General features: G+C 43.7%; 1 protein-coding gene across 6 annotated transcripts in view; it reads left to right on the plus strand.

The window, feature by feature from the left end:
- The window catches only part of LOC148027158 (alpha-mannosidase At3g26720-like), a 61,262-nt gene that overhangs the window by 19,401 nt on the left and 14,245 nt on the right, over positions 1 to 27,616 (plus strand). For 5 of the 6 annotated variants that reach the window (XM_087691691.1, XM_087691690.1, XM_087691692.1 and 2 more), the window contains 10 exons: positions 14,118 to 14,206; positions 14,420 to 14,594; positions 25,013 to 25,132; positions 25,273 to 25,356; positions 25,459 to 25,530; positions 25,619 to 25,732; positions 25,831 to 25,931; positions 26,013 to 26,106; positions 26,288 to 26,455; positions 27,187 to 27,273. In XM_087691691.1, the coding sequence (XP_087547817.1) occupies positions 14,118 to 14,206; positions 14,420 to 14,594; positions 25,013 to 25,132; positions 25,273 to 25,356; positions 25,459 to 25,530; positions 25,619 to 25,732; positions 25,831 to 25,931; positions 26,013 to 26,106; positions 26,288 to 26,455; positions 27,187 to 27,273 (1,104 nt within the window). Of the gene's footprint in view, positions 1 to 14,117; positions 14,207 to 14,419; positions 14,595 to 25,012; positions 25,133 to 25,272; positions 25,357 to 25,458; positions 25,531 to 25,618; positions 25,733 to 25,830; positions 25,932 to 26,012; positions 26,107 to 26,287; positions 26,456 to 27,186; positions 27,274 to 27,616 lie in introns of those variants that run through there. The other variant, XM_087691695.1, reaches the window with a different exon arrangement.

Raw genomic sequence — 27,616 nt, forward strand, 5'->3', positions numbered from 1 at the left:
AGTCCGACTGGTCAGTCTGACTGTGGTCAGACCAGAATCTGACATCGCTAACATCCCCTCTCAGAGCCTGGGCGGGGCAGAAGCCTGAGGGATCTGGCTTGTCTCCGAAGTAGAGCCTGGGGAAGCGCCTTCGTAAACAAATCTGCAAGATTGTCCTCCGTCTTGCAGTACTCCATAGCTATGGTCTCATCTAGAAGCTTCTCTCTGATGAAGTGGTACTGGATCTCTATGTGCTTCGTCCGGGCATGGAAAACAGGATTCTGTGCCAAGGCAATGCAACTCTTATTGTCGCATTGCAGCAAAGTAGGACGAGTCTGGGGGCAGCCAAGCTCCTCCAATAATCTCCGAAGCCACACAGCCTCACATGTGGTGGAAGATGCGGCCCGATACTCCACCTCAGTAGACGAAAGGGCTACCGTGAGCTGCTTCTTGCTACTCCATGAGATAACACCGGCACCCAAGGTAAAACAGTAACCTGTTGTAGACCGCCTGTGGTCCACATCACCAGCCCAATCCGAGTCGCTCCAACCTGCAAGTACAAGATCTGAACCACCTGTGCCTGCTGGATAATGAATCCCTGAGTCAGATGTCCCCCTCAAATACCGAAGTATCCGCTGGGCAGCCTGCCAATGCACCGTCTGAGGTTCACTCATGAACCCCGCCAAGAGACCAACAGCAAAACAAAGATCAATACGAGTGTTGAGGAGCCAAATCAATGATCCAATCAACTGACGATAGCGGGAAGCATCTGCCATGGGAGAAGCTGAATGTGAAGTGGCCTTCCAGTTCGGATCCATAGGAGTAGAAATGGTCTGACAATCCTCCATCGCAAAAGAAACCAAGAGCTCCTGTATATATCTCTGCTGAGAGATGAAAATCCCCCTCTGAGACTGATAAATCTCATGGCCCAAGAAGAAATGGAGTAGACCGAAATCCATCATCTTGAACGTTTGATGTAAAGCTGCCTTCGTCTCTTTGACCTTCTGTGCATGATCGCCTGTGACAATCAAATCATCAACATACAACACAAAAAGCACACAACCAGCCTCGGAAGTGTGTACATAAAGCTGCGGATTGGCCTTGGAACGCCGATATCCCAAGTGTGACTGAAGGAACGAATCAATCTTCTCGTTCCATGCACGCGGAGCCTGCTTGAGGCCATACAAGGCCTTCTTCAACCTGTAGACTTTCCCATCTGAAGATCCAAAGTCAGGAGGCTGCTCGACATAGATCTCTCCTTCAAATCACCATTGAGGAAGGCCGACTTCACATCCAGCTGGTAGACAGGCCATCTCCTATGGCCAACCAAGGCAAGAATAGCTCGAATAGTCACCATACGAGCAGTGGGGGCAAAAGTATCATGACAATCAATCCCTGGGCGCTGTGCAAAATCTTTAGCAACAAGGCGAGCCTTGTGCTTGTCCAAAGAACCATCGCTAAGGTACTTGGTCTTGAAGACCCATTTGACGCCAATCACCTTCTTATTCGGGGGGCGAGGCACGAGATACCAAGTGCTATTCCTCTCAATAGCCTCCAACTCGGCTTCCATAGCTTTCTTCCATGGTGCGGACTGTAAAGCCTCTGTCACGGAGGTGGGCTCTCAATCCTGCATAACACGGGTCATCAAATAATAGTTAGAGCAAACAAGCTCCGTAGAATGTGCCTGGTGCCTCCGTGACCGCCGCGGACCATCCTGTGGTCCCCACTCCTCAGGGACCCCCTCAATCCCTGAATCACGGAGTGTGTTACGGGCCCAGCGAGGAGGAGGTCGGACCTCTCCTCGTCTCTCTCCATCAGCTGAAGACTCTGGGATATCCACCGGTGGTAACTCCTCGGGGGTGACCGGTGGAACAATAGACTCTATATCGGAAACAGAATCGGAATCAAAAGGCGTTGGCTCCAAAGAAACTGTCTCGGGAGCCCAACTCTCCCCTGGATCTCCAAGAACGGGATGCTCCTCACCCGCTGCTATGGCCGGAACCTCCACGAACCGCACATCTCGACTGGTGTACACATCCCGCTTGACGGGATCATACAAATGATAGCCTTGGGATTGAGAGCTGTAGCCAACAAACACCTGTTTTCGGGAAGCTGCTTCAAATTTATCACGATGAGCCTTGGGAATGTGAACATAGGCATCACACCTAAAAACCCTAAAATAAGAAACATCGGGCTTAGTCCCAAAGTAAGCCTCAAAAGGTGTTATCCCATCAACGGCCGAAGTGGGGGATCGGTCAAGGATGTGAACTGTAGTAGCCACAGCCTCGGCCCACAGAAATTGAGGTGTCTGTCGGTGCTCCATTATGGTGTGCGCCATCTCGATCACACTTCGGTTCTTCCGTTCAAGAATGCCATTTTCTTGAGGAGTGTTGGTATTAGCAAACTCCTGGTGAATACCTTTATCTGCACAGAAACGAGCAAACTCATTAGAAACAAATTCACCACCCTTGTCGGATCGCAAGGTCTTCAATCGTCGGCCTGATCGGTTCTCCTCAAAGAGAAGCCAATCCTTGAAGTGGGAGAAAGCTTCTGACTTCAACGCCAAGAAATAGGCCCAAGTCATCCTGCTGTAGTCATCTACGATCAACATAAAGTACGAGTTTCCTCTCAAGGACTCGTTCCTCATAGGGCCACAGAGATCCGTAGATACAAGCTCCAGCGGGGAAGTAGACCGCCGCGAAGCTTTGTTGGGAATCGCATCCCTATGCTGTTTCCTACGAATGCAAGAGACGCATGGCTGCTGGCTCACCACTATGTTCGGCAACCCTCGAACAAGCTGTCCACGTGACGCCCTCCAAAGATAATCATAGTTGAGGTGACCAAACTGAGCATGCCATAGCTCTGATTGTGTCTGAGAGGTAAGAAGAAGAGTAGGGAGGGCGGTAGAAGACGTCAATTTGTAGATGCCGTTCTCCTCATATCCTAATGAGAGAACCTTCCTTGACCCACTATCAAGGACTCGCACCGAATCATTGTCAAACTCTACCAAAAGTCCAAGTGAACAAATCTTATGAACTGAAAGTAGATGATACCCTAAACTTGGCACATGCAAGATGTCTGAGGTATGGGTACCACCACGTCCATCTGGAATAAGCTGCATCTCACCCCGTCCTGCAATAGACACCGAAGAGCTATCTTCGATAAGAATTTGCCCATGCTAAGGTCGCAATTGGGCAACACCAATGATGAAGGAGTCATGTGCCGGGAGGCACCACTGTCAACGATCCACTCTCGAGCCTGGGGAGCTGTCATTGTAGCATCAGAAGCATTCGGTGTAGAGTCCTCAATGACAGCTAGATGAAGAAACGCAGCTGATGAGGGTGCAGCCACCGCTCCAGAATCCTTCGTGTCCTTCTTGTTGGTGTCCTTTTTGTCTTTGTCAGGGCAATCCTTCTTCCAATGGCCGGTCTTTCCACAAATATGGCATGTGGATTCTTTGTCCTTGTCCTTCTTGGACTTGTTGTCCTCCTCCTTTTTCTTTTGGTCCTTCCCCTTCTTTTGAGAGGCTTGACCTGTCAAGGCTTCCGACTTGGAAGCATGCTGTCCCTTCAGTTGTTCCTCTTGGTCCAAGACCATAGGAACCAGCTCTTCCCACCGAAGAGTAGACTCTCGCCCCGAAGCAATAAGGGCGGAGTAGAAAGCACCGAATCGTGGCGGCAACTGAGACAAGAGTGTGATCGCCATGTCTTCGGAGGAAATCGGCTTCCCCGCATTCTGAACTTGCATCTGAAGCTGTCTAAGCTTGTTGATGTGCTCCCGCAACGAAGAAGACTTGTTCATGGACAAGGTCCGCATCTGCACCTCCAAAGAAACCCGCTTCATAAGGGTCATCTGGTTATACATCTGATCAAGCTCCAGCCATATCTCCCGAGCCACCGTCAAGTGCTCGATGTGGGCTATCACGGCTGTAGTACAAGGCAGAAAAAGAAAAGAATGAATCCGGGCATTCAGTTTGTCCCAGTGAGACTGTGCCTTGGCCAACTCCGCACGAGCATCGGAAGAGAGTTTGGACTCATCTCTCACCGAGGGCCGGTCGATCTCCTCTTGTAAAAGCTCCGCCAAATCGTAAGACTCAAGGATAGCCAACATCATCACGCGCTAGATGCGGTAATTGTCGCCATCGAGCTTTTGATCTGTGGGAAGAGCCGGTAAGACAGGTCCATGATCGTCTGGAACTCCAAGTCAATCTCTGTAGACATCTTTACCTGTAATGCCTTCACAAACGCAAAAGCAGCCCCCTCTGACTGTGAAAACGCAGCCTGCTAGGGCTCTTTCTTCCGCGTCCCGAACCTTCTTCACCCGCCGGAGGCAATGAAAAAGCAAAACCTGCACTTGAAGACTGAAAACTCAGCCTTCCTTCTCTTTAAACAGCAATAAACAGCAGCAAATCCATCAACTGGACTCCTTTCCCGCGCACCCAGGCTCACTTCAGCCTTGTTCTGATGCGCAGCCCTCTCGCTCGCCCTCGAACGCTGGAAACGCAACCTTGTGTCGCGATGGAATCTCCTCTTCAAGTTGGTTCTTCACTCAGTCAGCCCTTCTTCACTGCTCTGATACCATGTCAGAGTGCAGCGATGCAGAAGCGTGGGACCAAGACTAAGAGAGAGAGAACGCAGAGAGAAGAGAGAGAAAGAGACAGTGGAAGATGAAGATCTGCTGTATAAAGTGTGCTGTATACAAAGATATGCAGATATGTACACGGGCGTAGTGTGCGGGACTGCGTGTCTCCACCTCGACGATGCAACTTGCTGTTCACCTCGAAGTCCGCTGCAGTCTGCACGATCTCCAACCTGAAATCTGCAAACAGAGATGTAATCTGCATGAATCTCCAGCTTGAAACTTGCGATCAGAAGTGGGAGAAGCAGTGCTCAACATCGGCTATAAATAGCCAGAAAATAGGCGCCAGAAATAGGCTTAATGCAGCCGACTGGTGTAGTACAGTTAGACTGCCACGTGGCAGTCCGACTGGTCAGTCCGACTATGGCCAGACCAGAATCTGACATCACTAACACTAATCTAACCTTATACATTGGCTTGGGTTGTCTAGGGATACTTTTCAACGTGTACATCTACTTGCATGACAAAAGTACTCTTTCCATCAAGCAAAGGATTTAACTTATAGTACTTGTTTTTGGGAACATGGCAGAAAGCCTCATAACCAAAGATACTCAAATGAGCATACGATGAAGGTTTTTCAGACCATACCTCCTCTATAACCCGATAGTCAAGAATCGTACATAGGAATTGATTAATCAAATGTACGGCAATAGTAATTATCTCAGCTCAAAAGTGTTTCGTAAGGTTGCTTGGATAAGCATACTACAGACTTGCTCTTGAATCGTCCTATTCATGCGCTCAGTCATACCATTTTGGGGTGGGGTTTACGGGGCAGTCAATTGATGCTTAATATCTCTCTCGTCACAAAACTATTCAAAGGCTTTAGATACTTACTCTCCTCCATTGTCAAATCACAAACATCTCAACCTATACCTAGAGTGGTTCTCAACAAGAGAAAGTCAGTGCTGAAACGTAGCCAAGACTTTTGATTTTTCTTTATGGGGTATGCCCAAATCTTATGCGAGTAATCATCGATGAAAGTAATGAAATACTTCATGCTATCTAAAGACTTGCAGGGCATAGGTCCATGAACATTAGAATGAACAAGAGCTAGTGGCTCACCCATGCGCTTAATGTTGGACTTTTTATGTGAACTGTGGGTGTGTTTGCCATAAAGACAATGATCATAAGAATCAAAACACTTATACTTAAGGGGTGGAAGATATTGCAAACGAGTAAGCATTTTTATTCCTTTTAATGATATGTATCTAAGGCAACGATGCCATAACGATACATGTGGTACTACAACCATTGTTAAAACATAATCAATAGACCTAGATATAAGTAAGGGAGAAAGAGTACTAGACTTAGCACCTTGTGCTAGGACAAGATTCCCACGTGTAAGCTTCCATGAGGAATCACCAAAAGAGAATATATAACTTGCATCATTCAATTGTCCAGCGGAAAGTAGGCTTTTAGTCAAAGCCGGAACATAGTGTACATTATGCAAAGTAAATATACTTCTTGAAGGAAATTGCAATTGGACATCTCCAATGCAAACAATATCCAATGCGAAGTCATTATCCAATTTGACAGCTCCTGTCATGTTGTGGTACAAGTGAAATCACTCTCGATGAGGGATGATATGAAATGAAGCCCTTGAATCAATTAACCAGCACTGAGATAGGTGGACGAGATATCGGTCAATTGCAAAATATCAAGAGAAGAAGCTAGAAGTATATACTTATCACCAAAATCAGTCTACTCGACATTAATCTCTTCAATCTTGATGTTGGATTTGCGAGGGACAATGCTACGACTATCATTCTTTTCTTGCAATTTACCCTCTCTCTTTTCCTTGTGCTTCTCATCACACATTTTATGGCATGGTGGCAGAATATGATGTTGCTTCCCATAATAGTAACAAATCAACGTGGACTTATGGCCATGGAACTTACTATGAGACGTGATTGAGAATGAGACATCTGAGAGTCTCTCCCATGGCGATCATTATTGCTCCTACTATTATTGCCTCTGATTGTCAAAGCATGAGAGGTGCGGAAGCATCTTTATTCTTTCGGTTAACCTTTTTATTCAAGAGTGCAGCCTATATATTCTGCAATTTTAGTCTATCTGCAGGCATATTTATATACATAGCAGTTCGGAATGTGTCTTATGGCTCAAGCAATATAACTAGTAAGAACAAGGGAGGAAGATTGTCATTAAATTCTATCCCATGCGAAATGTATATACGAGCGGTTAGGCATAGGTGCCTTTACTGCAATACCTCTCTTCACCAAGGTATGCATTAGATCTGCAAGTGATGAATGTAGATTGTGGAGGAGGAGCCTTAATAAATAGGCCAGAAAGAATGTAAATAATGTATCAAGTTGGCTAGCATTTAATGCTGGTCAGCTAGTAATAAATGCCCAAATATGCATCATACTGGCCATAATAAAATGCCTAAAATAGCTAGTAATACTAGGCATGGCCCAGATTCACTCATGAGCTGATAATACTGCTAACACCCTATCTCAGATCATGGGTGATCTAATACAATACAATGATATAATGATAATGACTTATCATAGTCTATACAACATAGAACCACCAGAGTAGAACCATGGATACCCAAGCAGTGGGTGATCAAGCCACTACCAAGGTGCCTCGGAGAGAACTTGATGTTGATGTCGATCGTATCATACCTTGAAAACAGAGAAGAGCCATAGCATGTCTCTATGTTCCCTATCAATGTCTCATAGTAGCATACAAGACCATCTTGTCAAAAATGCCTCTGAATATATGTGAGCATGGATTCCCCACCTTTGGCTAGGCCGCCAAAGTGTTTTCTCATGTGAGCTTTTTAAGGTTGGAGTCTATTCCGCTCACTGTCAAGTACCAGCCAATCATGAACTTGGATACCATTCCCAACTCCAAGGTTTGAACCTACTACCATGTATCAGGGATGTCTCTCTCTGGAACTTGTGTACCTGTATGCCTATATAGATCAGGCTTGGACGCTCCATCTCACCACCCTCTCACACTCCCTCTTTGGCATTGGAGAGTCGTGAGGGATGACCACATAACCTATGCTAGAAAGTAGCAAAGGAAGGAGCTACCAAGCCCTTTCCTTGATTTGAAGAAGTGGATCCCTTTCGTGCCTTGGACTTCTCCTTGGCTGGAGGATCAAAGTCAGAGTTGGAGGAGTATCACATCCCACTTCATCTTCTTCTCCTTCTTTCATGAGGTTGCTAACTCCTTGTAGTCATTCCATAAGTGGCCCTTTTTATCATAGTGGTAACATTGGGCCTTCAACTTCTTCCTCTTGTCAGCTCTCTATGAAGTTGCAAGAGACTCACCAGAACCTCCATAATGAGACGGAAGCCTCCCTTGTAAATGCAAAGATGTCTCATGCTCAAGCAACATCGAGGACATATGTGTGAAGCTCATAGATGTAGATGATGTCTGTGCTCTCAAAGCATTTGCCACTCCATCAAACACCAAGGGAAGCTTGTAGAGTACCGTTTCCACGAGATGTGCCTCTGGAAGGGCAGATTGCATGTGTCGAGAAGTTGGTCCTGTACCCATGTAACACGGAGCAAAAGTGATTGAATGGTATCTTTAGGCTTATAAACTTTATTTGTTGAAGTTGCCAATAAAGGGTCACTACACGCATGGTGGAGGGTGCCTCGTATAATAGCTGAAGCTTCAACCATACTTTTGGAGATGTAGTGCAGGAGGTAACTGCCGGTAGAACTTCTTTAGAAATACTTTTGGAGATGTAGTGCAGGAGGTAACCACTGGTAGAACTTCTATAGAAATACATCAAAGAAGAGCGGAATAGGCATGTGTATCATCTATATCCCATGTAAGCACAACTTTCTCATGGTTGTCCTCATCAAAATCTTCAGGAACTGGAAGAAGACGCTGAGGACATGGAATAGCTCCACAAACAATGTACCATAATTGCTTTTGCACAAACTGGGCTCTCATGACAGCACTCCATGTTAGATAGTTAGGTCCATGTAACTTATCATTAGAAGAAGTATACGGAGGAGCCATATGGAGAGGATAAGAAGAGAAGATAGAGGAGTGAAGGTATGGAGAGAGAGTACAGCCAACCAAACAACAAAGACTGAACAATAATAGAGTTCACATGCAGTATTCACAAGCGGATCACATAGAATCGATGGCAGAAAATGACAAACTGCCAACAAACACTATTAGAAGGCAGTCAATGCTGTCGCCTAGCTTGCAAAGGCATTAAATGCAGTAAATGTAGCAGTTGGACATCAAAACACAGGTAAATCAGCAATAAAGTAATGCAGAAAATCAAAACGCAGTCTGCTGGACCAAAACATAGCTGAAAGAAGGCTGGAATAGCAGACAGCAGTTGCCAAGCTGTGGACAGTGTGCAACAGTCAGGAAAAATCAGTGATTAGCAAGGGCAGACCTGTAATCAGCAGCAAACAGCAGCAGGAGTGGAGATCTTGAAATCTGATGCCTTGTTATAAGTTGATGCAATAATGGAAGTGTAAATGAGTGCTAAAATAAACTGTTGAACACAAGACATAAGAGAAAGAGAGAGAGAAATTTGCAAAGAAGAGAACTGACAGGAATGCGTGGGAAATGGAATCCATGTACCAACCATGAGAGAGTTGTGTACAACAGTGAGTCACTGGCCATGTGGGCATTGGCACCAACTCCTCTCTCCACCAAGGTATGCACTGGATCTGCAAGTGATGAATGATAGACTTTGGAGGAGGATCTTGAATAAATAGGCTAGAACGAATGCAAATAATGCATTAGGTTGGCTAGCAATAAATGCCCAAATATGCATCATATAGGCCACAATAAAATTCCTAAAGTAGCTAGTAATACTAGGCGTGGCCGAGACTCACTCATGAGCTGACAATACTGCTGATACATTCCTCCTTGATGGCTCCTATTGCCCATTTCCCCCTTGATCACCTTGAGAGGTTTGTATATATGAGTGAGTTTTGGTCTACAAACAACTCTAGCGAGATCATTGAGCACTTGTATTTCTTGTAGATTTCTTCTGAGTAATTTATGCATAAATCACACACATACATGTTAGAATTCTAGAGTGGAACATAGGGACCTATGAGCAGGTTTGACCTCGTAGTAGTCAATACCTCAAGAGTATGAATTTTCAATCAATTGCATGTCTCATGGTGTTGGTACCATATTATTGGTCTGATGGAACGGAAGATTGGATTTTTGGTTGGCTTGATTGAAACTTGAAAGAGACTTTGTTTCGTGCTTTTAGTCTATGGATAAAAAGGGGTGGGGGAAGGCTTTTTGGAATCTACTCTCAACTTTTGGAAATGCAATAGCCTTGCCTTCTTGCTTATCCATTCAAGCGAAGAAGGTGGGGCGAGGGGAAGTACGTAACCTCTTCATCCTACCCCATGCTGTGAATCTTGTCCATCTTTCAAATTAGTTCTCTTCTGATTCAAAGCCTTTACTTTGGGCCTTGATATTTTGCATTATATAAAGATTATGTAAATAAAGCACATTCTTAGTTTTAGTGATTGGAAGTGTAAACTCGCAGACATTGTTAGTTTTAGTAATTGGAACAATGCATATGTTGTGGGAAGCTTTTTTGAGCAAGAATTAATAAATTAATTTTCAGGAATATTTTGAAGATTAATTTAATTGGGCTGAAAAATGCAATTAGAAGGCTGCCACTTGGCAAAACCTTCCCATGCAAGTGAGTGAAAGGCTGTATGAGGTTGTTGGAGCCTCATTCTAGCATGGGGGAATTGGGAGAGAGAGAGAGAGAGAGAGAGAGAGAGAGAGAGAGAGAGAGAGAGAGCGCTGTTGCTGCAATTTTCCAACCATGGGTGATCAACCCAGCCGTTGGAGATTGTGTGCTCCTAACTGGTCAGGAGGCCATTGGAGGGAGGTGACAGCCCTTGTAGGCTGTTTGCAGGTGGGTGACAGCAAGTTCACGGCCCACAAAGGTAGGGGACTGCATGTGGGGCTCTTGTTGATGGTGGCTGTAGTAAATCGGTCATTCACAGTAGGGAAGCATAAAATTTCAGCCTATTTTGGCAATGAAACTTGGAAATTTGTGTCTCTCCAACTTCCTCTTCATTCTCTCAAGCAATTCACAGCTTACCTTGAGATCTCAGCCAAATACAACTCCCAAAAGGGTGCAATTGAAGAACTTTTGCTGCTAAACCTTAATTAGGGTTCACCAACCACCCTAGGACGAGGGCTTAGAAATGGAGGCCTCATACTTGAAATTCAGGAGCTGAAATGTCGCGATTTCAGAGAATTTCAAGAGGCTAGCTGACCAACATTAAGTTTGGGGTAGAATTTGTCATGCAAGGAACAAATTGAAGGCCAATCCCCAAGCAAACCAAGGGGCAAACTGGTTTGAAGGGCTGTGGTTGCTATGGATAGCAAGATATATTGAAGATTGAAGGACATCAGGTTGGATCTTAGTGTACTTCAATCTTTAGCGATACAAGTTAAAGAAATACTGTAGGGGTGCCAGTTTTGGGACCAACCTGATGTTCAATGTCCAAGATAATGTGGTAAAGTGTGCGTTCTAGTTTATGTGATTTGTTTACTTGCTGTAATATTACCACCCTATCTGAGTTAGAAGGCTGGTTCCAATCTCACTGGCTGTGCTTTCACAAGTTTCTCAAACTTTGAACTTCCTCTTGGTTGTAAGAGCTTTGAGATTGCAGCAACTTTGTGTCACTGTCAATTCCAAAGGCACGATGAAGCAATGTTGCCAAATTAATTTTGAAGGCGTCAATGGAGCCTTGTGCCAGTATATCAGTTCTCGAGGTTCGTTGGGACTCAACATTGTCGCTACACAAGCAAGTTGCAGTGCTTATTGCATTTATCATATCGTGTTCGGCATTCATAATTTACCTGCCTAGTTTGCAAGCTGAGCTGTGTGAGAAATATTTTGCTTAGATTTTAAAAAGCTTCACATGGGCAATTCATGTGTCCATGCATCCTCGTTTACATAGTGTTGGGTTGCACTGGCAATGCATGTGCAAATTACCATGCATCCCTTGTTAACTAGTTTTTGGATTCTACATGCATGCATGTTGTGGATGCGTGTGCAAGCAATATGAAAAAGATTGATCAAGGAGTCTATATCACTTTATTTATAATTTTTGTAAAAGAGTGGTACAGTTTTAAAACAAATTATGAAAACTCTGTTAATTGCATTCAACAGATTTTGGGGCATGCAAAAGTTTAAGTGTGCACTCTGCGATAAGCACACACAATAGAGTCTAAATCACGGCTCAAACAGAGTCATGATAGTTCGTCCCTATATAGGGCCATTTACATGAGGCAGATGGATGCCTCATATGGATGATCTGTCCACCGGATGGATGGAAAAGATGCAGACAAGAAGTTGCTCTTTACAGTTCAGCCCATCTCTTAGTCCAAGTGTGCAGACTTGCCTTGATTTGGTCTGTGTTGTGTTTCTGTGCAAGTCCCCACTAGAGCCTTCATCCTCTTTGGTGCCTACTTCTGAATCTGCATCAGCTAGCCTAACTTGTGCTGTTCGCATGGTTTTGTGACCAGCTAGTTACCTAGGCATTGTCCCAAGTCAAGTTCTGTGTTTAACAATCTGTGGGGTCAAGCCCAAGCATTTGGGTTGATTGTTGTCCGCTCCAGTCATTATGCTACTCCAATCATTGTACTGCTAAGGTTGGAGTCTTACAAATTGTAAATATCAGAAAATCCAACAAGTGCACACAAAAAGAAATGAAAGTCATACAAGTATGTGAATGAAGGCTCAATAATGAATTCATGAAAACTTCGTTTGCGATGCTCTTGGTTAGCATTCTTACTTTGTCATATGGTGAGCAGAGCCAACTCTTCAGGAACACATCTTGTGATACATAGCCTGCACTTGAGCAGACTAATGGCACACATACCCATAATTATTCTACTACTAGTCATTACACTTTTAACTGTCACATAATTCTTGGGCCTTTGACATGTATATCATATTATAATATCACATAATTTTGTGTCACTAATACATGTCATTATACTTTGACCTTCGCATGAGATGTATGTGAGTCATTATTATGGGTCTCCCACAGTAACCTCTTTGTACGACCCATCATACATTGCATGATAGCGTATGACAATTCACACATCACATCATACTTTCTGTCACTATACAATTAGGTTTAGGGTTTTGATTCATAATAGGGTTAGGGTTTTTTCTTAATATATAAATTGAACCAAACCCTAGTCCATACATAGTGAGTCCTAATGCATTTGTAGAGTTCACGAATTATCCTTTACTTGTGGTGTAAAAATAGGATGCTCAACACATTTCAAGAGGCAACTCTCTAGGAAGTGTGTCAATCAACATATTGATCCAAAAACTTGCATGTATCTTGGTTGAGGGGGGTTTGTATATATCTTCATTTAAGTCCACTTCCACAACAAAATCCTCATGTTTGATTTTGTGATTTCTATGGAGCAAGTACGCAATAGTGAATCTTTTTATTATTGGTTCATTTACTGTGAGATCCTTGAGCATAGGGCTTCAATTACAAAACGCTTGGTATGATGAGTAAAGGGGACAACTTTAAGCTAATAATCAAAAGCAGGCTGCAAGTTATAATGTTAAAGCATTCATAGCAGCACATCACATGTCTTTAAAGGTGCAACTAAAAAGTCCATCTTGTTAATGTACCCTTGAATACTAATCTCCAGCTTCTCTCAAAAGTAGGAGCACCATCAGCACTCATATCTGATCCCTATTGATGGGCTGTAACATGTACCTTACAAGTTAATGAACCAACTCAACTGAGAGAAAAAACCCGTGGGCTGTGGTAGTCAAGTAGAATGTATTTCTATGTCTGACTTTTTGCCACACTTGCAGCAGTTGATTTTGTGCAGGGTTCCATTTAGTAATATCAGATTTCTCTTTGGTAATGGCATCAGCCATGGGAACCTTCTCTTGTCTTTGGCCTTTGTGATTGTCTGCTGAATTGGATTTGTTTACAATCAGCATCTTATGATTACTTAAGCAGACTCCTTCAATTAACCTCCTTTTTGATTTTGATTCATTGTTATGCGATTTCCTTTTGTTTTCATTGTTGCAACCCCCCCCACTTTTGTGATTCAGCCTCACTTTTAGGAGTAAATTTGCTACACCTTTGAGTTGCTCTCTGCTTAGCCTTCCACTCACGAAACTCCATCTTTGTTGGACTCCCCTAAGTGTGCAACACTTTAGAATTAGTGGATAAGTCCTATGCCTTTTGTATTGTAACACACAGATATAAGCCCATATCCTTCTGAATCCATGGATCTAGAGGATCAATAAGCTTATCAGGTTGCTCACCTTCAGAGATCTCCTCAAAAGATATCATGCAAAGTGCTGCCCTTTGAAATACTCACAAAGTTGGAACCCTGTTTTAAATTATGCCAATCTTTGGTGATGCTATGCTCTAACTGGTCAGGCTTCCTCTATGGATTTACTGCAGCGTGTATATTCTGGAATCAGTTCCTCATTAAGCTATGATGGATTTTTTGTGCAGGCATTTTTTCAGCGTTGGTGGAGAGAACAAAAACCAAGAATACAAAAACTTGTCAAGCATCTTGTTGATTCAGGGCAGCTTGAATTCATGTAAGGTCTTGACAAAATTTCCTAACGACTTTCATTGTTCTATACTTCTGTATCTGCACATGTATATGGATGTCTTCTTATATCACATTATAATACCTAGAAAAGTAAATATCTGTATGTTTTCAAGCATTTAGGTATGTCTGCATAATGCTGTGAATTTAGTTTCTGATTGTCCTCGTAGCTATTAACAAATTCATACTTATTAAATCTCAGAAATGGTGGCTGGTGTATGCATGATGAGGCCACTACGCACTACATAGATATGATAGACCAAACCACTCTAGGTCACAGATACATTAAGCAACAGTTTGGAAAAATTCCAAGAATTGGATGGCAGATAGATCCTTTTGGGCACTCCGCAGTACAGGGTTACTTGTTAAGTGCAGAGGTTTGCTTCTATAACTTACCTCCCTGATCTGTTTACTTGAAATAAGAACAAACTGTCTTTATAATCATCAATTCCCTTTCATGTATGTTGAACCGGAAGAAACTCCTTGGAAATAGCACCTACATGTTTATGAGTCTCTGATCATGAGAGTGTTCCCCTTCCCCCCCTGCCCCCCCAAAAGAGAGAGAGAGAGAGAGAGAGAGAGAGAGAGAGAGAGAGAGAGAGAAGAAAAAGGAAAAAAAGAAAAGAAAAAGAAAAGGGGCCATGAAACCAGTCTTCGGAATCTGAAGCCTGGTCTACAAGAAAGACAAGGTGTTTAGAAAGCTCAAGAAAAAGATTTTTTTTTTGCAGTAAACAATGTAACAAGTTAATGAGGGCACAGATAGGTAACATCCAAAATCCATCATGTAAATGTTCCAAGAAGTACCTCTTGTTGGATATGGTAAGGTTAGAGGCCCCAAAAATTTTCGCACATACTGAATGTATGTGACCTAGGAGATTTGATCTTCATATTTGATGTAAAGATAAAAATTTTGCAGAAACCTTCTTAGGACGCAAGGCTACAAGGAGGAACCAAAATCTCATACCCATCCCCAAGGAAGTCTTAGAGCCAGGTCACACTCAGGTCTCAAGGCCTGGGCACGGTCTCAGGAGTCATGGCATGGCAGGCATGTCTGCACCTCCCAGACCTGACCCCAAAAGTTGCGGGACTTCGTGCAGTCCAGGAAGTCAGTCCATTTTTAGAGCAACTTAGGAGTGCTTAGCCCACTTGACCACCATGTCCTGCCCGTGCATGAGAAAAGCGGAACGAGAGTGTGAGACTTCAGGAAGATGGGTTGCTGCCAGTTAAACCTACCTGTGACCTGAAAAAACAAACTTGTGTGTGTCCATATTTCTTTCTAAGCCACAACCATGCCAGGTCAAGTGAGAGACCTGGGCGGGGCATGCTTCTTACTTCACTCTCATTGCTGAAAACCTTTAGTGTTGGTTCTATGTGTTAGCAGTTATTTTGTTATACATCTCATGGGTTGGACTTCTTGGGTGACTACTTTCTTAGGTTGGGTGGACTAGTTTATTGGGCTAGGTGCCTGCTTTATGGCTGACAGGTGCTGCATGGTTATTTATAGCTCCCCCTCACTTTAAGGATAGGAGCTGCCGCTTGTAAAGAAATGCCCTAACACAGAAACATAAACGCAAACCGTATGACAAAGCATTGACTGATAAAAGAACACAGTTAGGGTTAGGGTAACTCAGAGACAATGAACATAGTAAATAAATGAAGTGATATAACTATTGAATAATAGGATGCTCATGCAGTAAACATACTATGCAGTGAATGAATATTGAACCTCGAACTCCTGTATCTCAAGGATCAGGGCAGGGGTAATGAGTTGGAGAGTGTGTCATACTCCGAACGGATCACGAATCGTAGCAAGGCAGCCTCCAAATGTCGAATACCAGGAAATGCAATAGTGAGAAGCTGGATCTGATGCAGACAACAGTGAGGAGAGAGAAACTAAAAACGTAGGTAGTAGGTGAGAGAAAGACTAAAAACGACGGCAGGACAACCTGGAGGAGAGAGAAAAACCAAACACATAGGCATGATAGCTTGCAGGAGAGAGAAAGACTAAAAACGCTGGCAGCAGGTCTGTGATGACTTGTCAGGCTGTACGGCAGCAGGTCTGCATAGGAACATCAGTTGCCTAGCTGGAACTAGCTCCAAACTGTGTGAAGAGGGCTGGAAATCAGGCGCCAACTAATGAAGATAGCAATGGATAGCTTCGACTGAGATGTCCTCCGCGAACGGAGTGTGGGCAGCAAGGTGAAACACCTGAAATCTGCAAAAACGAGACTAGAGAAGAGTGGAGGGCTGGCTGTCTATTTATAGAAAATTAGGGTTCTAGATCCTCTCCCACTTAACTCTCTCGATCCGGTCCCCATTTTAGGGTTTTAGCTAAAATAAGCCTAAGATAAGCATGTTTTGGGATTGTTTAAGTGGCTAAGTGCATTTCTTAGCACAACACCCCCTCTCAGGCCCAAAATAGGGCTAGAAAAGTAGGCCAGTCTAAATTTTAATTTACCCCAAGGCATCCCACCCCAAAGCAGCCAGGGTATCGGACAAAGGTTGCACGTCGGTTGCCTAGTGGCATACCAAGACTACAGAGGTGATGGTTATCTTACCAAGGGAGCCCAAGTGATCACCCCAGAGAGGCCAAGGCATCGGACCAAGGGTGCTCGACACCTGCCCAAGGGCCTACCAAGTCCTACAAAGGTGGATGGAAACAACAATGGGCTTGTTTTTTTTTTTTTTTTTTTGTGGTTGTTTGAAAAGTGTGTTGAAAATACATAAGTAATATAGGGACAGCGACCGATTAAGTGACAGATAGGAAAATATAAAGAGAGTTTTAAACCCAAGTCATTCACAAAACTAGCAAGCCAATCCCTCACACTAACTAGGGTAAGTGCCTAAGGATGATAAAAGTGTGTGTGTGTGCCAATCATGTGGTGAATATGGGGAGAGGCAAAAAAGATAATGGTGGGCTTAGCAAGACAAGCAAACCAAGCAAGAAAGCAAGGGTAGGGAAACTGCCTTTAGGAGAACTGCCATGTGTTATGCCATGAATATGGTGGATCCTAGAGTTGAGCACTCTAAAAGACCGAAGAGGGATAAATGCGCATAGATGCATGTTTACATGAACATAATGCTAATGCCTAGGGTAATGCAAAGGGAGATGCAAGATGCCATGCTCATGCAATATGCTATGCAATGGTGCCACTTGGACAGTGCCCTTGCAGGAGAATTGTTCACTTGTCCAAGTGCGCTTTTACAATCAGATCATCCTGACAGTGCGGGTGAAGTTACAAATGTCCATAATACAATATGAAAGAATAAATGAATGTAATGTCTAAAAACTGTAAGTATCATCACTGTCACGGTCAAGAGTAGAAGCCGTCTCCTCTCAAACTGGAAGGGAAAGCAAGAGGGAAGCACCCTCTCCTTGTCAAGTTGAAGAAGTAGGGGAGGCTGTACCCAAGCCAATTCTGAGTAGTAGGTATTGAAGAACTGGTCGGTTGACCGCTTTGGTCAAAATGTTTGCAAAATTATCTGATGAAGTCACAAACTCTAGGCGAATAATGCCTAGCTCAACTTGCTCTCGAGAAAAGTGAAAGTGGACTCCCACATGCCGTGTCCGTGGTGTGGTGATCGGATTGCCTGCAAGGGCAATGGCACTCTGGTTGTCACAGTAGACAACTGTGGGAGAGACATAAGGAAAATGAAGTGCCGCCAGTAAACTCCTCAGATAGAAGGCCTTGGTGGTGCCATTGAAGAGAGTCCGGTACTCAGCCTCGGCTGAGAAAGCCACCACCGTCTCCTGCTTACGGTTGGACTAAGAAATGGGAGTCGTGCCCAAGGTAAAGAGGTAGCCGCCATGGGAACGCCAGGTGTCAGGATCTCCTGCCCAATCAAAATCAATGTACCCCTACAAACATAAACCAGAACCATATGTGAGGCCATAAGAATAAGTACATCGTAAATAATGCAACACCCGAAGACATGCAATCCAATGTGACATCCTAGGTGGTGTGAAATACTGATTGAGTATGCTAATTGAGTAAGCTAAATCTGGCCTAGTGTGAATTAACCAAAGAAATTTTCCTACAACAGAGCGATAGGCATGTGTTGTTGAGCTAAAACATGCATTACTTGCTGATTAGCCTCTTAAACAGCCCCAAAACACACTAAAAAATGCTCTTTTAGAGTAAAAACCCTAAAACGGGGAGCGGTTCGAGAGAGTTCAGTGGAAACCCTAGTTTTTGGGCCGCCCTTCCACATCTAGAAATAGACAGGCTGCCCCCATTCAGCCTTATTCCATTTGTGCAGGTTTCTCACTCCACGTGTAGATTTCAGCCATTAGCCTTCTCCCACGTGGCTGTCTAGCCCTCGAGACTGCTGCTACTCCATCCGTGTTTGCTCTTGCTCCTGGCGCCTTCATCCATGCTGACGTCAATTGCTGGTGACATTATCATCTGCTGCGATCCGATCATCTAGTCATCGCCAGCCACATCAGACACTGTTTCAGCATGCTATTTACAACAGATTGTGCGCAGTTTCCAGCCTCCGACTGGCGGTACACTGCTGCATTTACTAGTTTCCAGCGTGCAGACTGCTGTGTTTTGGTGACCAGCCTGCTGCCATTCACTATTCAGCACTCCTACACTCCGATTGGTGGTCACAGACTTGGGATCCGTCTCTGGTGGATATCACACTCCGACATTACTGTGCCCTTGAGCATACTGTATACTCTTACATTCATTTACAGCATTCATTCACTTCAGAGTTGTGTTCTCTCTCTCCCTTCTTCTGTTTGTGGTTGAGTTTGTGTTTGAGTTTTGAGTTTTGGGTTTAGGGTTTGAGTTTTGCCCTCTGTGTTTGTGTCTGTCTCTTTGTGTTTCTGTTGTGGTCGTACACTTTGTGTGCCCTCAGTGCAAACCCTAGCAGTTTTCTTCACATGTGCATGTGCCATTTCCATGACTTTTCGGTTCCTACGCTCTACGACTCCATTCTGAGGGGGGGGGGAGTTAGTAGAGGTGTGCTGGCGAGAGATGCCATGCTTCTGTAGGAACTCGGAAAACTCATGGGAGATGAACTCACCACTGGTATCACTTCTCAAGCAACCAACACGATGACCGGTCTGGTTATGAACCAGCAGCATCCAAGCAGAAAAATATGTGACACCCACATGTATCTAGAATGATCATCCACTATAAAAAAGAAGTATAGTGTGCTATTCAAGACAACAGTGGATGTCGGCCCATAAAGATCAACATGAATCAATCTAAGAGACGCCTCAGCTCTATGTGAGGTCTGCTAAGGAAATAGGATACGGTGTTGCTTCCCGAGCTGACAAGCTTTACAGACATCTCAAGCTAGCTTCAGGCGTGAAAGGCCCTCAACCAGCTCACGGCGTGACAACTCATAAAGTGAGTCATAACCAAGATGCCTTAAGTGAAAATGCCAAAGACGCTCATTGTTTGAAGGCTCCTGAGATGTAGCTAAGGTCTGGAAGCTATGGAACACGTAGCCCTCGGTTGTCGGCTTGGTCAGAAAGTGTGTCATGTGGTATAGGCCATTAGGCTGTGCCTCATTGCGAGTAATCACTAAACCAATCTAAGAGTCAAGCATCTCGACTGTGGCTGCTGTATAGAAAACCACTCGCCCCAAGTGGCAAAGCTGCTGAACAGATAACAAGCTCACCCCAAGTTGAGGGACATGATATACATTGTCCAGCATAGCCAGATCCGGATCCTTGTCAGTTGCAAATCTGACGCAACCTTGGGCGTGAATCTTGACCGAGGAGTTGTTTCCTACACGGATCTGCCCGGTTGCAAGGGCTCGGGTACGGAAGATGTCCTCTATAGGAGTCATGTGATGTGTAGCTCCACTACTGTCCACAATCCAAACAGGAGTTGAAGTGCTTGGCTGTGTCGAGTGGGCCTCTGCGGTAACCTCGTCAGGAGGCAACTCACAAATATGGACGAGACTCGTATCTGATGTCTCTATGGAGACGATATGGGCATCTGCAGACCAGTCAGACAAGCCCTCTGGCATTGAGAACGTTGTCAACTGAGATGGCTGTGTGGTAGCAGTGTGAGTCTGACCTATAAACTGCCCCTTGCCATCACCCTGTCTCCCTTGCTAGGGGTTGCCCGACTAAGGGGCGGGGGTCTGAGTCTTAGGTTTTCGTGCTGTGCCTCTTGCCTTTGATCGATACTCGCTGTCAAAATGGCTAGCCTTTTGACAATGTTGATAATACCTATTCTTCTTAGGTACATTCTGCCACCCAGGTTTGAGGGGTAGGGATGTTCCTTGTAAGTCCCCGGATTGATTTTGCTTTTGAGTTTGATTTTGATTTTGAGTGGAGGTTTGGTTTTGTTTGCCCTTCCCTTGTTGTGCTTTCTGAGAATAAGCAGCAAGAGCCCCCTCTGAAGAGGGATTCACATGAAACTGATCGAACAACCATGCGTAATGCAACAGCTGACACTCAAATTCATAGAATGTAGGCATGGTAGGTTTTGAAACTATGCCTTTCACAAAATTGAAGTATTTATTAGGGAGTTTGTTTAGGAACAATGTGACCCGATCGTCAGAGGACTTAGGAGTCCCCGTAGTAGAGAATTCAGCGAGGAGACGTCGATACTCAGCCAACTTGACTTTCAAGTCATCCCGGTTAGTGATTTTGAAAAGCTGAAGCTCATGGTCAAGATTAATATGACGGGTTCTATCCCGAGCCGCATAGCGGTCAGTCAAGTGTGGCCATCACTCTGACGTTAATTCAAAATGCTGAAGCTAAGAATGAAACTCAAGTAATAAGCCGTGTATCAACTCGACACTAGTGGAGGCATTCCTAGTCTTCCATGAGCGGACAACCTCATATGGAACAAGTGTAGGATCGGGTTGGGGTTCCAACCCTTGCATAAGATCCCATAGGTTCTGGGAGTCAAGGACATGTCTCATCAAGTTCGACCATGTAGTAAAGTTTGACCCGTTAAAACGAGTCTTGTCATTAAATGCATGCTTGGTAGAAGATGAGCTAGAACCATGAGGTGTCAAATAGGTCGGGTAAGATGGATGTGGGGGATAAGATAGTGGAGGTGGATGTGTCTGATAAGGAGGAGGAGGGGAAAAAGATGGGTAGGTAGAAGTAGGCTGTGAGTGTCCAATGAGTGCCGATTGAGGCGGAGGCACTGGAACATGAATGTTTCCATAAGTTGCCGGTGTAGGTGGAGGCATTGGGACACGGAAGCCCTGTCCAAAGTGAGACTGGGGCACAACAGTATGACCAGAAGGTCCACTAGGTAAAGCCATGGAGGCAAACTGTGGAGTCAATTGATCCACACTCGGGAGAGATTGGGGGGAATACCCAGGCTACAATGATCCCGAAAGTGTGTGTGAAGTAGGTGGAACACCACATGACAGAGGTAAGGATAAGGTCCTAAAGGATGTGCCTATGTTTCCATCACCCCCGAGGGTGATGTGCGGTGCGACATAAGGTGTCTGAAATGGAAAAGTGAATGGTATGAATAGAAGTGGAGAAGCGGCGGATGAATGTGGTGGGATGGGTGGGTTTTGAAAATGAGATGTATGAGATGCAGATGCATTTTGTTCATTTTATCATTTAATGATTGGAAATGAAAATGTGAAGATGATGATGCACCATACAATGAAGAAAAAGGAACACCAAATTCATTTTGATTTTTGTGAAGTAGACGGAAAAGAAGGAAGGGTAGAAAAAGAGGTACCTGGCTTTTTCTTATAATCCCTACGATGTGTGTTAACATACAGGAATTGGTCCTCAAGAGGACCTTTTCTGTAGTCAATAGACTGGATTCTTTCTTCCACATGATCTCTACCATAATATTTTAGAGCAGAAGAGGTAAAAGAAGGAACAAAAGACGAATCTAAAGTACCTTGCACCGGAGTGGACGGAAGAGGATAAAAGAAAGGAACATACTCCGGGTCTTGTTCTCCAAGAGGGGGGTCCATCCCTGATGGAGGTCTCGACGACCCTGCAACATTATCAGATTTACGTGCAACATCTAAAGAGAGAAATTCATGCATACCTTCGTTTAGAAGCTTTTCTTGAAGGGCAATCCTTCGATCGAGCTCCTCAATCTTCTTTCGTCTATAAGCTGTGATTAGTTTGTATTCTTCAAAGGCTAGCTTGCCTAGCTTTTCTTCCATGTAATCAAAAGTGTCTACCACCATGTCGGAACTTTGTGGGGCAAGCTGATCGGCCCACTCTCACTCAGTTCTCGGCATAGTTGGTTTAGAGATTGAATCGGCGTTGTTGTGCTCGAAGTCATTTGAACCTACTGTAGTGCTTGCTTCTTGTGTAGAGCTTTCAGATCAAAGACCTAGGTTTCTCAGAGAGTACCAGACTATGATACCATGTAAAGAAATGCCCTAACACAGAAACATAAACGGAAATTGTAAGACAAAGCACAGACTGATAAAAGAACACAGTTAGGGTTAAGGTAACTCAGAGACAATGAACACAGTAAATAAATGAAGTGATATAACTATTGAATAATACGATGCTCAGACAGCAAACACACTATGCAGTGAATGAATACTGAACCTCGAACTTCTGTATCTCAAGGATCAGGGCAGGGGTAATGAGCTGGGGAGTGTCGTACTCTAAACAGATCTCGAATTGCAGCAAGGTAACCTTCGAATGTCAAACACCAGCAAACGCAATAGTGAGAAGCTGGATCTGATGATGCAGAAAATAGTGAGGAGAGAGAAAGACTAAAAACGTAGGCAGCAGGTAAGAGAAAGACAAAACGTAGGCAGAACAGCGTGTAGGAGAGAGAAAGACTAAAAACGTAGGTAGGACAGCCTGCAGGAGAGAGAGACAAAAAACGCACGCAACAGGACTGTGATGACGTGGCACACTGTACGGTAGCAGGTCTGCACAAGAATAGCAGTCGCCTGGCTGGAATTAGCTCCAAACTCCGTGAAGAGGGCTGGAAATTAGGCGCCAATTGATGAAGTCAGCAATGGACAGCTTTGGTTGAGATATTCTTTGCGAACGGGGTGTGGGCAGCAAGTTGAAACACTTGAAATCTGCAAAAACGAGATTAGAGAAGAGTGGAGGGCTGGCTGCCTATTTGTAGAAAATTAGGGTTCTAGATTCTCTCCCACTTAACTCTCTCGATCCGCTCCCCATTTTAGGGTTTCGGCTAAAATAAGCCTAAAATAAGCATGTTTTGGGGCTGAGCAGAGTAGAACCTGAGCTGAGTTGAATAGAGCCAATGCTTTGATACCAAATGTGAGATGGAGGCAGGATTGAAGCTCAGCACAGAGTGCAGTAGACAGTGTGAGTGTGAAGCACGAAACCCAATGCAATAGACTGAAAGAGTGCAATCTGAAAGTACAAGGTACAACCCTTAAACCTTAGGGTTGTAGGGGGCGTTCACACCCGAACACGATAAGTGCCCGTAAGTGTGTGACATAAGCACATACGAAATAAGACTATAAGTCTAGGGGAAAAAACCTCTTGTACCGAGAGTAAAAAGTGCCCCAGTGTCCTATTGATCACTGACACTCCTATGTGAGCGTAGGCGTAAGTGAGGCCTAAGTGAAATACTTGACAGGTCTCACTCATATCTTTGATGTCGTGGTTCCTTGAGTATGGTTTTTTTACATGCATTGAGTTATCTAGCAGTTTTGAAACCCTGAATTTAGTGTGCCTTCAGGTCCATGATGGGAGGTATGATAATGAGGTCATTGTGCTACTAGTTGGTTCTCGCATGGGGGATCACTTTGGCAAGATGGTTGAAGGCGTGGAATCTGTGGTCATGATGTGCTTGTGCAGGGCTGTTCATGATTGGCATAGAGATTATACTGTTTCTACTTTCTATCATCATTAATGGTGATATATCTACTATGATGTTAGAGGTTTCTAGTAGACTTACTATGTTGGTACAAGACATGGTGGTGGTTCCTAGGGGCTTGTATGTCATTATTAGTGGGCTTCTTGGGCAGCTACTTTTCTAAGGCTGGGTGGCACACTTTTGGGTTAGATGCCTACTTTTATGGCCGACTGTTGCCCTGGAAGAGTGCTGTCCGAGAGGTGCCATTTCCACTAATGCTATTTATAGCCACCCTCTCATTATCTTTGCATCATCTTGCATTTGGTGGAGAGAGAGATTGGGTGTGTTGGGAGGGTCACCAAGAGTGTTGTCCCTTGAGGTTGTGCTTTGTTTTCTTGTCTTCTAGGATTCCATTGGCTGTTCTTGAATATCTCTGAGTTCTCTGTTCTTGTAATTAGTGTTCTTTCTTTTCTTTCTGTTTTTGTGCACCCCCAAAAACCCACCCAAAAAGATAAAAACCATTGTGATCCTAAAAGCAGACAAGTGGGTTGTAACAAAATTATTAAAGATCCTTGAATGGCACCAAAGTTTATTAGTAGGGGATGGATGGGTAGTTCAATCACCAAGGTGTCCCTGTTGCATCCAGGTGTACATCTGCAATAGCTTCTGTAGTCAAGCAATGGAATGGCAACATCTGACATCTCAGCAAAACTAGTCCAAGCATTAATTCTTGTTGGATGTGACAAGATTTTAGGAATAAATTTCACGAAATACCATACACCGAACACATGTGATGTAGGAGATTTGATATTCACATACGTGATGTAAAGATAAAAGATGGTGCAGAAATCTTCTCAGGACACAAGATCACATGAGTTCTTTTATGGTGCGACTCTATATCCATTACAAAGAAAATGCTAAAAGTCCCAGGAGTTGTTTAAGTCTTCTGGCAAATGTGAAGAGTCGAGGAGCTGTTAAAAATTGTACAAGCGCTATCTGATCAGGCAAGACGTTTACATGAGTGTGCACATGTTTTGCAGCTAGGGTTTGATGCCCTTTATTTTGCACGGATAGATTACCAAGACAAAATGAAGCGTCTCAATGAGAGCTCACTGGAAATGGTTTGGCAAAGCTCCACAACACTTGGCAGCTCTTCGCAGGTACGATATATCTCCAAAGACTCTGTTTTCTGTTGGATGGAAAAAGATCTCACCAGTTCCTTTTTATACTATGTTTTGGTCATTCCTTGACTCATTGTTTGTCCACATCAAATTCTAATTTAAATTTTTCTCCCTGTTAGATCTTTACTGGTGCTTTATTTGATGGTTATGGACCACCTTCAGGATTTGATTTTGATGTGTATGCCACTGATACTCCTATTCAGGTCAAACTGCACTATTTATTAACTCCACAGCCCAATGTATTTGTACTATCTTTGCTTAGGTTTTTTGTTACTGATAGTTTCTGCTTTGCAATGTGAAATCAGGACGATCCACTTCTCTTTGACTATAATGTTCAGGAGAGAGTTGATGAGTTTGTCAATGCTGCACAGACACAAGTATGATTTGATGCCAATGTAGCTGAGGTGTTAAATTTCTCCATTGTGTTCAATCTGTGTGTGATTCCTCTGTGCATTGTGATGCTAGGCCAAGTCCATCCGGACAAATCATATCATGTGGACTATGGGAAGTGACTTCCAATACCAGAATGCACATGGTTGGTTCAAACAGCTGGATAAGTTCATCCATTGGGTGAACCAGGCATGTATTTTTCTACATGGATAAGACCGTTTCAAGATGCAAATTTTCTGGTTGTGTCCTTAAATGAGCATTTTTAAAGAGGTGCTTGAGATTTGCAGGATGGTCGTGTAAATGCTTTTTATTCTACTCCATCTATATACACTGATGCAAAGTATGCAGCAAATGAAATGTGGCCATTGAAGCGAGATGATTTTTTTCCGTAAGTATACAAAGATTAATTGACATGCGAATGTTTACTTCAAAAGCTGCACTCATATTTATGATTCAACTGTTTGCCTAGGTATGCAGATTGTCCACATTGTTATTGGACCGGGTATTTCACTAGCCGTCCAGCATTGAAAGGCTATGTGCGAATTCTAAGTGGCTACTATTTGGTACCATCTTATTACCTCCTTGTTTTATTACTAAGATTGCTTCAAACTTGCTACATAGAAGAAGCTTAGCTGGCCATAAGTAGAGTTTTATGATGTTTCTAAGACACATGAAGCTGAAATTTATTGTCAGATTAGTTTCCTATATTTGCTGTGTTGATTTTTGATTTCGTGTTTCAACAAGATGGCAAGACAATTGGAAGTTTTGGTGGGAAGAAATTCAGCTGGACCAAATACAGATGCCTTAGGGGAGGCGATAGCTGTTTGTCAACATCACGATGCTGTCAGTGGAACAGAGAAACAACACACGGCAAACGACTATGCAAAGCGACTTTCTATTGGTGCTATTGAGGTCCATATTCCTGATTCTTCACTTTTGAAACAAAGAAATTAGATAGTTCGCTACCCTCATCTACTTATATATCACAATCATAAGTACCACTGCTGATAATGTCTAGAATGCACAAACAACCTCTAAAACAGGAAGAGAGAGACCTCCACATGTGGGTACTGGCAACAATTAAAAATGTGATGAGGTTGTGGGTTTGAGTGTTCTCAAATGCTATGGATTGGGACACCTCACTTGTCATTCCTGTTATGTTAATAGTTCTTGTGGCTTGAGTCTTTCTAGGATGACTCTAGTTGCAGATTTTTGTTTCCTAGGTAGGTCGTATTCAGGTTAAGGCTGTAGTGTTCAGGATGTGGAAAAATGCAAGGCTGACCTGAGCAGAACTTCTATTGCACCCATCTGATGACCCACCAATCATGTTCCTAGGCCCAATCACCATACAACTCCCCTACGTTAATAGGCCAAATGGAGAGCCAGGTCGCAGAAAAATACAGGGCTGACCTGAGCAAAACTTCTATTGCACATGTATGCTATACAGCACTGGGCACCCATCTGCTGACCTGCCAATCATTTTCGTAGGCCCAATTACCATACAACTCGCCAATTGTAATAGCCAAATGGAGGGCCACTGTCACATTGGTTAACAACCTATGGAAACAATGACATGGGAAAGTTTTTTTTGCTGCTGAAACAAGAAGTTCAAAAGCCTCTGAAGTTAGGAGATTGTTTTTCAGGCAATGATAACAGTGAACCATGCTCTTGCTTGCATGGTTGAAACTTCCCAAGGGACAAGTTGCAGCTCTACCACAACATTCAACCAGGTTAGTGTCAGCTTTGCCTTCGTTTATGGTTTAAATAATGGACATTTAGTTTCAATGGTAGAAAATTTTTGCAAAGCTGGATGCATTTTCCTTTTTTAGGCACAGCAAGACAGGTGTGTGTGTAACCAGACATACTTCTTTCAAATGCAAAGGGTATTGCAGATCATGTGATAATAATCACTATCTGTTTCATAAAGTTGCAAGCAGCTTCCATGCAGTGAACATATCAACTGCTCTCTCTCATCATTGTGGATCACGTAGATATTGTAAATCTTTCTACGAGCCATTAGATTCTTTGATGCAGGAGAGCCCAAGAGTAGATGCATTAGTTATTGTAATCCAT

This window comes from Lygodium microphyllum, chromosome 13, assembly GCF_053477565.2.
Source record: "Lygodium microphyllum isolate KBCC chromosome 13, Lygodium_microphyllum_v1.1.10, whole genome shotgun sequence".
Taxonomy (NCBI): Eukaryota; Viridiplantae; Streptophyta; class Polypodiopsida; order Schizaeales; family Lygodiaceae; genus Lygodium; species Lygodium microphyllum.